This window comes from Electrona antarctica (assembly GCF_951216825.1).
Source record: "Electrona antarctica genome assembly, chromosome: 14".
In the NCBI taxonomy this organism is placed as follows: Eukaryota; Metazoa; Chordata; class Actinopteri; order Myctophiformes; family Myctophidae; genus Electrona; species Electrona antarctica.
Genome location: NC_136795.1, coordinates 43,763,542 through 43,774,450, shown reverse-complemented (window position 1 = coordinate 43,774,450; position 10,909 = coordinate 43,763,542). Strand labels below are relative to the sequence as shown.

The 10,909-nt window shown below is 41.6% G+C and overlaps 1 protein-coding gene across 1 annotated transcript; it reads left to right on the top strand.

Annotated features, from left to right (window-relative positions):
* Window positions 1-860: 860 nt before the first annotated feature.
* On the top strand, window positions 861-6,117 carry LOC306936811 (uncharacterized protein). The gene is made up of 18 exons (XM_079520435.1): window positions 861-953; window positions 1,047-1,176; window positions 1,327-1,401; window positions 1,487-1,870; window positions 1,975-2,076; window positions 2,171-2,403; window positions 2,489-2,670; window positions 2,792-2,885; window positions 3,012-3,138; window positions 3,236-3,447; window positions 3,615-3,732; window positions 3,822-3,913; window positions 4,027-4,144; window positions 4,262-4,372; window positions 4,567-4,642; window positions 4,977-5,086; window positions 5,205-5,378; window positions 5,509-6,117. The coding sequence occupies exons 1-18, from the start codon at window positions 864-866 to the stop codon at window positions 5,736-5,738; spliced, it is 2,658 nt and encodes an 885-aa protein (XP_079376561.1). The 5' UTR covers window positions 861-863; the 3' UTR covers window positions 5,739-6,117.
* The last annotated feature ends 4,792 nt before the right edge of the window (window positions 6,118-10,909 follow it).

Sequence of the window (10,909 nt, the reverse complement as noted above, 5' to 3'; positions counted from 1 at the left end):
ATTTATACTGACTGTTCCCAATATATCTACCGTTCATTTTCACAGAAGAGAAGAGAAGAGAAGAGAAGAGAAGAAAAGAAGAGGAGGAGGAGAAGAGAAGAGAAGAGAAGAGAAGAGAAGAGAAGGGAAGGGAAGGGAAGGGAAGGGAAGGGAAGAGAATTAAGGTAAGGAGAAATATGGAAAACGCACGCACACGCACACACACACCTTCATTCAAAGGGCTTTATCTGTTACGAATTAGTATGTTGGACCCAAAAGCGACAGCAGGCAGAACAAGTAAACTTAGAAGGATGTCTTAACAAAACACAGGAACTTCCATAAATGGGAAAACGGGTAAATAACAGGACTTTCCGAATACAGGACAGACTCACTCACCAGGGAGCTAGAAACCAACAAGAATACAATGCAAATGCGGGGTTTAAATAGACACAGGGATAACAGATGGCACACACAGGTAGGGCCTATACTAAATTGACAATCAACACTGGGATAGGCTGAAGGGGACTAAAAGGAAGGCCAGTGCAAGCATGCTCTGTTGCACTGGCCTAAAAGTGGGTCCTTTAAAACGGCTTCAACTTCTGAGAATGTGATGTCCTACTGATTGATGCCAGCTTTGTGTTGGTTACCACAGCACAAGCTTTTTTCCAGGGAGTTCTGTCTCGATGACTAGCCTCATCCTCCTGACTGCTATCAATTTAGGTCCCTGTACAGACATTTGTAGGTAATAAGGTCCTGTTAAGGCCCATATCCATAAATGCTCCATAGGGAGTGGACAAAACAAACGAGAGAAATTTCACATGTTTTGTCTGTGTATTTATATCTGTTTGGTTGCTGACTGTTCCCAATATTTTTGTTTCAGTAAAATGTCGACACGCAGAAAGAGCGAGCCATTGTCCGCCAAGGAGAGACTGGAAGCGCTTGCTGAGGTTGCGGATGCGTTTGTTGAGACGGAGGTAAGTACATTCTCGTTGTACATGCATGTGAAATAATTTTAACTCCAGTTAGTTGATGCCCATTTCTCTACATTTCATGACATCTCCGTATAGAGAGCTAAAGGCCAAGCTACCAGCCAAGCTACAGCGACAACTCAGAAGCCTGAAGTTAGCTGGTCGATGAGGGATGCTGATGGGATTCGTGTAAAAACCAGCAAACGCAGGAGAAAGGCTTCATCTTATGGTTAGTCTCCATCTATGGAGAGTGATTTTGATGGATTGAAGTGGTTGGAGTATGTATAGGGTAATCATTTGATAGTGTCTGTTATTGTTTTGATTTATGCTGGCAAAGAGTTTGAACATATTTGGTCTAATGTGGTTGCTGTTTCTCCAGTTGGTACATCCACTACACCATCTACGTCCACTACACCATCTGTGTCAACACCATGGCTCGGTTACCAAGAACCTGGTAAGTATAAATGTACTTAAAATAAATTCCTCAAAGAAGACTATGGCAGTGATGTTTTATTTTTCTTGTGTTTCTCTCCCTGAAGATTTTAATAGGCAGATGCTCGAAGAGCTTCTTCAGGACACTGCGTATGATTGTGTAGAGCAGCCAACACAGTCTCACACTTGGAGTCAAAGGCAGAAAGATGTCCAACTAGGCTGGCAACAGGCAAGAGACCACAATGTGGACAACGTGTTGTCAGCGGAGAACATCGTGGAGAGGACGTGTCAACACTGTCACTTGAGAGAAGCTGTCATCCGTTGTGGGGAATGTATGCCTTCAGAGTCGTTTTGTGCAGAGTGTGATCGTTTGGTACATGAACGTCACACTCTGCACAATAGGCAAACCACCATGTGTGGTTATTATAAATACATTCCCCCAACAGAGTCGGTGAATCTCAGTGATGGGAAATACATCATCTGTGAACAAGGTCTCTTTTTCAATTAACAGACAACATTGGCTCATTATAACCTGTTATCCCAGTACCTTCACACAACCCAAACATTTCATCCTGATTGTCCTTTGCCCCTTCAGATTGTTTGCTGCCAACAGCATATCCTGGAAAGATATGCACCTGTGACACGTTTGATGTTTCAGTCTCAGCTGGTAGAGCCATCATACTGGTTTCCATAAATGGTAGGAATTTAAGTCTTCATCTATGTAGATGCACACACCGTATGTGTTTAATAGACATTACTTAAGTTCCTTGCTATGTCTCATTTACTCTCAGGCCGCTATGATCTTCGCCTCCCAGTGCTGTCGTGCAAACAGTGCTCTAAGCAGTGGTCTCCGGAGGTCAGGGACTTTGTCAGAAGTGGCTACTGGCCTGGAACCATGCAAGCCCAGACACTGTTCCACCAGGATGTCTTCCACTCCTTTGAGGCAATGAAGACATCAGCTCCAGCGTTGTCTAGACAAGCCTTCACAACCATGTTGGACCAGAGGACAAAGCAGTTTGGAAGAGTGAGTAATTAGTTTGTCATGTCGTTAAGCCAGTTTATTTAATTTTATTTATGTAGCAGTCATATTAATTATGATATCTTTTCAGACTGGCAAAGTGAATGCAGGTTCTTTTCAGACAAGCTTTCTGCAGTATATGTACTGCAAGTCTGTTGAGAACCAGCTTCACGGAGATGAACAACGCTTTGTCTGTCCTGCTTGCACCCCGGACATGCTGGCTGTTTCAGTTGATGGCAACAGAAAACTGTACAGGTTCCAGCAAAAAAAACAGTTAGTTTGTCTTTCCTATAAACACTATCGTAATGTTTTTTATTTATTTAAGATGACACTTCAGCTGTTGAATGTAATAACTGTTACTTTGTGACCTTGTTTTGAAAATGTGTGTATGTAGGAGTGAAGAGCCAGGGTTCTTTGATGGCTTGTTCTTGGCAAAAGACTCTGAGGTGTCAACTTTTGTTGAGGAGGTCAGAGGAGTTGTAACAAGTGTAAGTTTTAAACAAGTGAAACATGGCTCAGCCAAAAAAAAGTCTTGACTGTATGTTTCAGTATTGAGCCCTGCTATCTATTGTCTAACTATTAATACTGTATATTCTAACTATGTGCTTTGGTAGACTGCGGGAAAAGCGACGTGTGGGAATTCGCACTGGAGAGCTGCTAGGGAGACGTCCAAGCAGGCCAACAGGTTGGACGAAGAAGGCATTGAAGTTGCCGTTTGTAGGCACGGATTCCTTCTTAGAGGTTAGTATTAGTATTGATGATAAATTGAACATACAAAAAGATATCATGATTATCTAAAGCACAATAATATGCTCCTAATCACCCCTCCCCTCCAAAGGTCTGAATATGTACAGAGGAGAAATCTTTGCCTACCCGATGTTTCTCCAGCAAGAGTACAAGAGTGCCACATTCTTGGCCATGGATGTGACCTGCAGATACGTACCTTACCTGGCGAAGGTGTCGGAGAACCTGGCCCATCTTCAACCCCTTCTGAGCATGAAACCGTGCTTGTCTGTCATGCATGCTAAAGCACACACTACAAAATGCGAGGTGATGCGTCATACTGCTTGATGATGTAAATTAGATTGTCACAATGCATGGCAATGTTAGCCACAGAACAATGGTCTGAACTGACCCAAACTATATAACCATAGTAACCTATGGCTATGCATCAATATTGACCATGCGTCTGGCCACACTGTTCATACTTCCTATAGATCCAGTGGAATGCGAGGAACCAGGAGGGAGTTGGGACCACTCTCGGTGAAGAGGTTGAGCAGGTCAACAGTTTCCTGTCCAGATGTGCCCTGACCACCAAGTATATGATGAAGTCAGGTTTGTAAGCTTATTTAACCCCCTGCTACTTTTAGCCTGCAAAGGTACACTAAACATTTTCAACAATCTTATTTGGATTTGTGTTACAGTAAGAACTGACATGCTTGCGGTCCATGCCATGGGGTGGAATCTCCGTAAAGCCATTGGCCTACACTCCGCTTTGTCTTCCAGATACAAAAAGGTATGTTCTTTTGTTAAAAAAACGTAATGTGTAACTCTGATCATGATTCAACTTCAAATGCTATTTCATGAACACATTTGTAAATTACAGTGTTCTGTATTGCAATTTTGCAGACTGTCGAGAAGACTTTGGAGGTAACGGAGGGACTCGGGAAGCTGCAGGAACAGTTTAAGTGCACAGATGACATGCTGCAACAGTGGGTCATTGATGTGAAGCAGTGGGCCAGTACCGGTAAGAACAATGTCCTCACATGGACAACACGCATCAATGTGTGTGGGGAAGAATCAATCTGACGGCTGACAATGAGTACATTTTTAGAACTTGTGTGAACACTTTTTTGTTTCTTAGGAAGTGCAGCAGCCAGTTCTGTGTCATCAGAGATGCATTGTTTGCAGCTCTCCATTGACTCGCTTTTTGTGAGCATCTGTCAGAAGAAACACTACCTCTACAGACAGAATGGTATGTATTGTGAAATTATTTTGCTGGCTCTTGCAGTATGTCAGTTTTGTTCGTTACACAGCAATTAAATTGCAAACCAATTAATCAAGAGGGCAAAACTTACATTGCCTGTAAAACTATAACTATACATAATACATTTCATTCATTTACTGGACAGAGCCCAAATCACAGCTTTTTGTAATACTATTTTGCAGATCGCAACAAAAGGCGTCAGAAAATCACCCAGAAGATTGGCCAGGAGAAGAAACGCTTGTTGGATGATGTCCAGAGGTATGTAATAGATATTTTCGAATCCTAAATCGATTGCCAAATATATTGGTGTATTTCTCTGCCTTCCATTCAATAGTCCAGTCTGAAATGGCACATTGGTGAGAGAGCTTGCTGACTAGACCACAGTGGTCCTCCATGCTTACTATCACTCTGTCAGCGAAGTGTATTTGTCTCATCTTTAGAATATATCCTTTTATGACCAGGTATTTACAGTATAGCACATTAGATTGGGTTTGGGGAACAGGCCAGGAGGCTTGTTGATCTGTATGCTGTTCTGGCTTAATCTTCATTCTCAACACTTCACCCTGCCTGGTATTAATATTTTACATTATAGGTACAACCAACAACCTGATGCAACCCCTGTGGATATAAGCACTGTTGTGCAGAAACTGTCCAACAAAGCTGTGGAGAGCATGATATGGCCATGGCAGGAACAGAACACAGGTGTTTATTATAATACCGGTATCTCTATTAGACTTTGTGAGCTCGTTTGAGATGACTTTTTGTATTTATTTATAATTAATAATTCAATGTTTTCATTATTAATGTTGTCATATCACAGATGGTGTCAACATCCTCTGCAAGAAACAGCTTTTTGACCAGGTGATGCTTCTGTCACGACTGGCAGAGGAAAAGCAGATTCTGGTAAAGGAGATGATGCAACACTGTGCCTTCTTAAAGGACTCTGTAGCAAAAGTGCAAACACAGATGGGAACTGTCTTGTCACAGACGGGAAGTAAGTACAACTCCATCTGTCTTTTTATGAAATTGTCCAAGTGAGAGACATGTTGGTTTTTCGTTACCGTTCATTTTAACATGTGTGGTTTGAATTGAATTCCATTAATGTTCTTGTGTATATATTCTAGCTTTTCCAAATGTATTGACCGAGGAGGGTTCGAGGGGCCTAATCTGTCTGCTCAAGAGAAGATTGGAGGACCTTAAACTCAAGCAGCAGATTGCAGGGAGAGCCTACAAGGCCATTCTGGGGCCAAGTCTCCAACTGTTGGAAGAACAGGAGGCAGAGATGGAGGAGGAAAGAGAGTGTCAACCAGAAAGCTCGGACGATGACGACGACGAGGAGGACACTGAGATATGAGACTACATATTGCCTGGGATGTATACAAGGTTGACCAGTGGATTATTTTATTTGCTTTTTTTCTCCTTTTGGAGTGGATTATTTTATTTGCTTTTTTTCACGGTATTGTTTGACTGGGGGCACCCCTAACGTGCGCACGGCTCAGGAACGTCCTGCGCTGAACGGACTGTGTACACTACACACAAGCGCAATGACATGAAGCGGTGTTTGAAGGTTTTTCCAGAAAGACCTGTTGTAAATGTCATTTTACTTTTTGGCTGTCTCATTTTTAAAATGGTACTTATATAGCGCCTTTATCCAAGGTGCTTTACATAGATTGTGCATTACATTCACACACACATTTATACACCGATGCCGGAGGAAACCATGCAAGGTTTCGAAAACGTTCAAAACGTTTGAATATACCCCCTTTTCCTCATAGATGCAGATGGATCTCCGATCAACACATGTCAGTTCAGTTTTCATTTATGCTTGCTGTTTTTGGCGATTTGCTGCAGTGTTGGGTCAGACGTGCTCCCGTTGCATTCATTCAGCATAATGTCAATTTCAAATTTTAATATTTCCAAAATTATTACAGTTTTGACATTATTATGTCAACTGTTCCTGTGTGTGTGGGGGGAGGAGGGGGAGAATGTTTAGGCCTGTCTCTACAATACAAATCTCTCTACAATACAAACAGCAGCATAATGTAAAAATAAACAACAGAAAAACACATTGGACACAACTGGACATAATCACAACAAGACCATAGACTTCAGACACAGGACCATAAGCAGGCAGAAAGGAGAGTGTATACTGCTCTGTGTTCATTCTCGGATGGAAGGTGAGCCTACGACTAAAGGTCCTCACTGTATATTTATTGATTGAATACTTAACAGGCTTTGGGCTAAGCCCCTATAGGGCCATGGCTTGTTTCCATTGTGGTATTCTGTATAATATCGGAATCAGTCAGAATCTGTATCGGCAAATATGACCCTGTGATTAATCGTAGCTCGGATATCGGTCGTAATTTCATTATTGTAGAGCTATTACACTTATTTACCTTTTTAAAAAGGAGATGGCTATTTGTAGGCCTATTATACAGGGAAAAATGCATCCTTGACTCATTTGGAGCATCAATAGTACTACCTTTGCTTGTTGATCTGTGTAAAGCATGTTGAATTCCCTTGTTGAAATGTGCTATACAAATAAAACTGCCTTGCTTTTTAATAACCTATTTGTAATTTCTTGACTTTGAAATCCTACTAAATACTTCAATCTATAAATTAGTAGCTTAATGACTAGTAATACATTGTCTTCATGTCCAATGTATTAGCTTTTACTTTTCAGGATTTCAATTCAAATATAGTAAAAATAGATGATCTACAAGCTCAAAACGCGTCACAATGTCACGTTTTGAGCTTGTAGATCGGCTATTTTTGCGACGACAGTAACATCCATATGTCCATCTATTTTCTGTGTTTTTGTAATCTGCATTTTTAATATTGATGTAACTTTAGATGTTCTTAATAGCGTTCTTCTCCAATGGGTTCTCAATGTTTTATTGTACTGAAAACTCCTTGTTTTGCAACATAGCTGAGTTGTCTGTTTTTGGCCATAAAATTCATTAATTCATTCAAGTTTTTTTTTATTCTCGAAATTACAGTAATTTAACTCATTAGTGGTGCAAACCACTTCCTTAAGTGAGTGTGTGTGGGTGCCTGCCTGCCTGCCTGCCTGGGTGCGTCTGAGCATGAAAACAGCATGGGGTTTTTTTCACCACCTGTGCGCAACCTAACATGCACACAAACACACACGCACATATTAACTGTATATATGGTGATTTCAGGTGTGCCAGTACAGTAGTGGGTACAGTAGAGAGACCCCCACACGGTAACTGTCACCCTCACCCTGGGTGTGTTCCTGTTTGTCTGGAACTCCCCCCACCCCACACGGAGTTGCACCACTTACTTCACACGGGTGTGATCTTTCTCAGTGTCGAGTAATAGTATGCTAGTATGCTCACCAAGGTTTTAAAACGACCCAGGGGTACCAATGTGGTCAATTGTAATGTAGTTTGCAGGTGATTCCATGTATTAGGGCCACAGAGGCCAAAAGCAGATCTACCAAGTTCAGAGTTAACTGTTGGTACTTGAATTTGGGGACATTTCTTGATCTGGTGTGATAGGGTTCAGAGTCCCATTTCAGAAATGATGTATTTAGGACAATCTCCAAGCATGACTTTATACAAGAACAGGTGCCAATGCAGTTATCGTCTCTCTGTCAGGGAGGACCATCCAACCTTGGTATATAAGATACAATGGTGAGCAGTGCACCATAGCTATCACCTGTAATAAATCGAATCGATAAACAGAGTCTAGGGATTTAAGAGTGGATGCTGCTGCATGCAGAATGTCTTGGAAAAAATTGCATGGTTTTCTCTCTCAACATACAGTACATGTGTATAGGCTGCACATCTCTAAAGTGACAATTTAAGGCCATTAAGAACCTTTGATGACCACTGCTCTCTACTGAAGTAAGACAAGTACATGGGCACTGTTGCTTCTCTTCTAAATCGAGGCCCATTGCAAGTTACCATATGCAATTGTATAATGATTTTGATGTTGGATGTTGTGGATGCTAGGTTGTCATAGATATTGTAATGAACTTTTGAACTCTGCAGTCACCCTATATGCATTATAACAGTGATTATAAAGCTTTATAAATGTTTATAATATGTATTACAACTATGAATAATGAAATTTAGTGCGAGTGACCAGTAATAATAATGATATGTGATCTTAAGTAATTATAAAATGCTTTATAATTATTTATTATAGTTATAAAGCATTATGAGTATAAATATAAGTAAGTAGCCTTGATGAGCCATGAGGCCCATAGGGCAGGAGCCTATCTCCTGTTTCTGTAGCGTGAGGCAGCTTGATGTACACCCCCTGGACATGACACTAGTATGTCACAGGGACTTACCCCCAATCCAACCCTTGATGCTGAGTGCCAAGCAGGGAGGCACTGGGTCTTTGGTATGACCCGGCCGGGGATTGAACGCATTGAATGCATTAGGGGTATATTTATAAAGTATTACAGATGGGATGCATAGCAAGGCCACAATATTGTGCTGCTGGGTGTAGAGGAGTGTAAGGAAGGGAACAACAAGGATTCCTCAGTTTAGCACTGTACTGAACAGTCCTGTACTGTACACCATCCGGCTGAATGCCAAGAGGACTGAGGTTGTCGCCTATGCCGTAGATGTATAGAGCCTCTGTAGTGTACTGTACACCCCACACGTGAGGAAGGTTGACCCTGTCATCAATAATGCTCTTCGGATCCTAACTGGCTGCCTGAAGCCGACCCCTGTGCCCTACCTGCCAGTCCTAGCAGGAATTGCCCCCGCCGGCCTTCGACAGTGTTTCCCAGCACACAGACTTACGGTTCTCTTAATTGGCTAGCGTTAGGGTTCGTTTTCAACGCGCGATAGCTCGGGAACAATAGGTCCGTCAGCCAAGTAATTCACATGGGCGCGTACAGCTCTCCAAGATCTACGCTCCGATAGGTCCGCCATTCTCGTGCGACACCCGTAGCAAGAGTCCAACTCTGACCTGTAATCCACAAGCCTTAGAGACATGATAAACCTTACAGTGTATTGAATGATGAAATGCTAATCCTAATTTTGAGAACCACACGTCCGTGCGCGGGGAGACACATATTGGCGCGTTCGTCAGATTGATAGCTATGCGTGGATGTAAAGCACGCCCATTTTCGACCTTTGTGGGAGGAGCTATCGCGCGTCAAAGTCTAACCCTAGTTTTCTGAACCACATGACCGTGTTTGGAGAAACACATATCAGATTGTTCGTCCTGACAAGCTATATAACATACTAAAAGATGGGCCTCTAATATCCAATGGATTTTGACTTAGAGGCCTTAGAGAGGCTAGAACAATAACAACAATTTTTTTTTCCACGGGACCAATTCCATTAAATCCAGCGTGAAAAAGTGAGTCAGACTAAGTAGTTTTTGTAAAAAAAAAAAAAAAATTGTGTTTGTGGGGTCCAAAAAACGTGTCTAAAAAAATATCTAAAATATTTAGAAGTGTCGTAGAGACTTGAAACCAATTCCATTGGATTCCCCGTGCTTCAGACATGGATAGACACCCTTTGTTTTAGAACATTTGTTTTTTCCCTGTCGACCATAGCTTAAAAGGGGCTCGACGCCGCACAGGGGTCACGGGCGTGACCTTTGATAGTTAGAAGTGTCGTAGAGACTCAGGACCAAGTTCTATGGATTCAGCTTGATGAGACGAAGAAAAAAATTGCCTGCTCAAAACAAACGGACAAATTTAATTGATTTTAACGCGTTGGAGGCCACTAAAAATCCAATTTTTTAAGGATTCCTCTAAATACACTTCCCCCCCTATGTCAAGTAAGGGAAATCTAATGGTGTTAGTTTTAACTGTCTAGAAGACTTAGAAATGGGTCAAATTGCTGTTTGAAAGTTAAAAAAAATCATATTTTGTCGAATTTTAGTCATTTTGCTCCAAAACTCCTTCTACCCCAACTAAACCAATGGTGCTGAATCAGAATATGTAGGTTATATCTCAATCCGACAACCAGAAGTGCCTTAATTGGCCCCTAGTTGGCTAATTATAGAGTTTGCGTAGAAATGTCGTAGAGAAATATATATGAAGAATAGTGATGGGGGATCTGTGTGTCTCTAGTAAAGCACTTTGACCTGCATTCCATGACATGAAAGGTGCTATACATTTATCCATCCATGCAGTTATCCATGCGGCTCACCTCTGTTCACAGAATCTGAGCTGAATTGACATCTGTACCATTGTGATCAAACCAGTCAAGTTGTACAGTAGTACTGGTGCACTGCATTAACCTATTTTGGTGGCCTTTCATTCTGTGATATTTTCTGAGACCAGATCCACCACGCAGTCATGTATAGCCTATACATCTTCATGTAGGCCTATGGCATGTGGATGGGATTAACTATAATTATGTCATTTTGTGGTTTTTTTCCTAAATACTTTAGAAAGTATGCACCAAACTGTACAGGCATTGCTTTAGTGCTTCAAAACAGCTACATTATGAGAATGGGATATTTAAGGAGATCTGGAATGGTGTGATGTACTATGTTGATGTAATAGGCTACATTCTGGGTAAAACA

What these genes read in the sequence shown, in the direction of transcription:
- LOC306936811 (XM_079520435.1), top strand. Translation starts at nt 864, where the DNA reads ATGTCGACACGCAGAAAGAGCGAGCCATTGTCCGCCAAGGAGAGACTG. An exon ending in TGTCTTCCAGATACAAAAAG is followed by an intron (nt 3,914 to 4,026) that starts GTATGTTCTTTT and finishes GCAATTTTGCAG; the next exon opens with ACTGTCGAGAAGACTTTGGA. An exon ending in TTGTTGGATGATGTCCAGAG is followed by an intron (nt 4,643 to 4,976) that starts GTATGTAATAGA and finishes TTTACATTATAG; the next exon opens with GTACAACCAACAACCTGATG.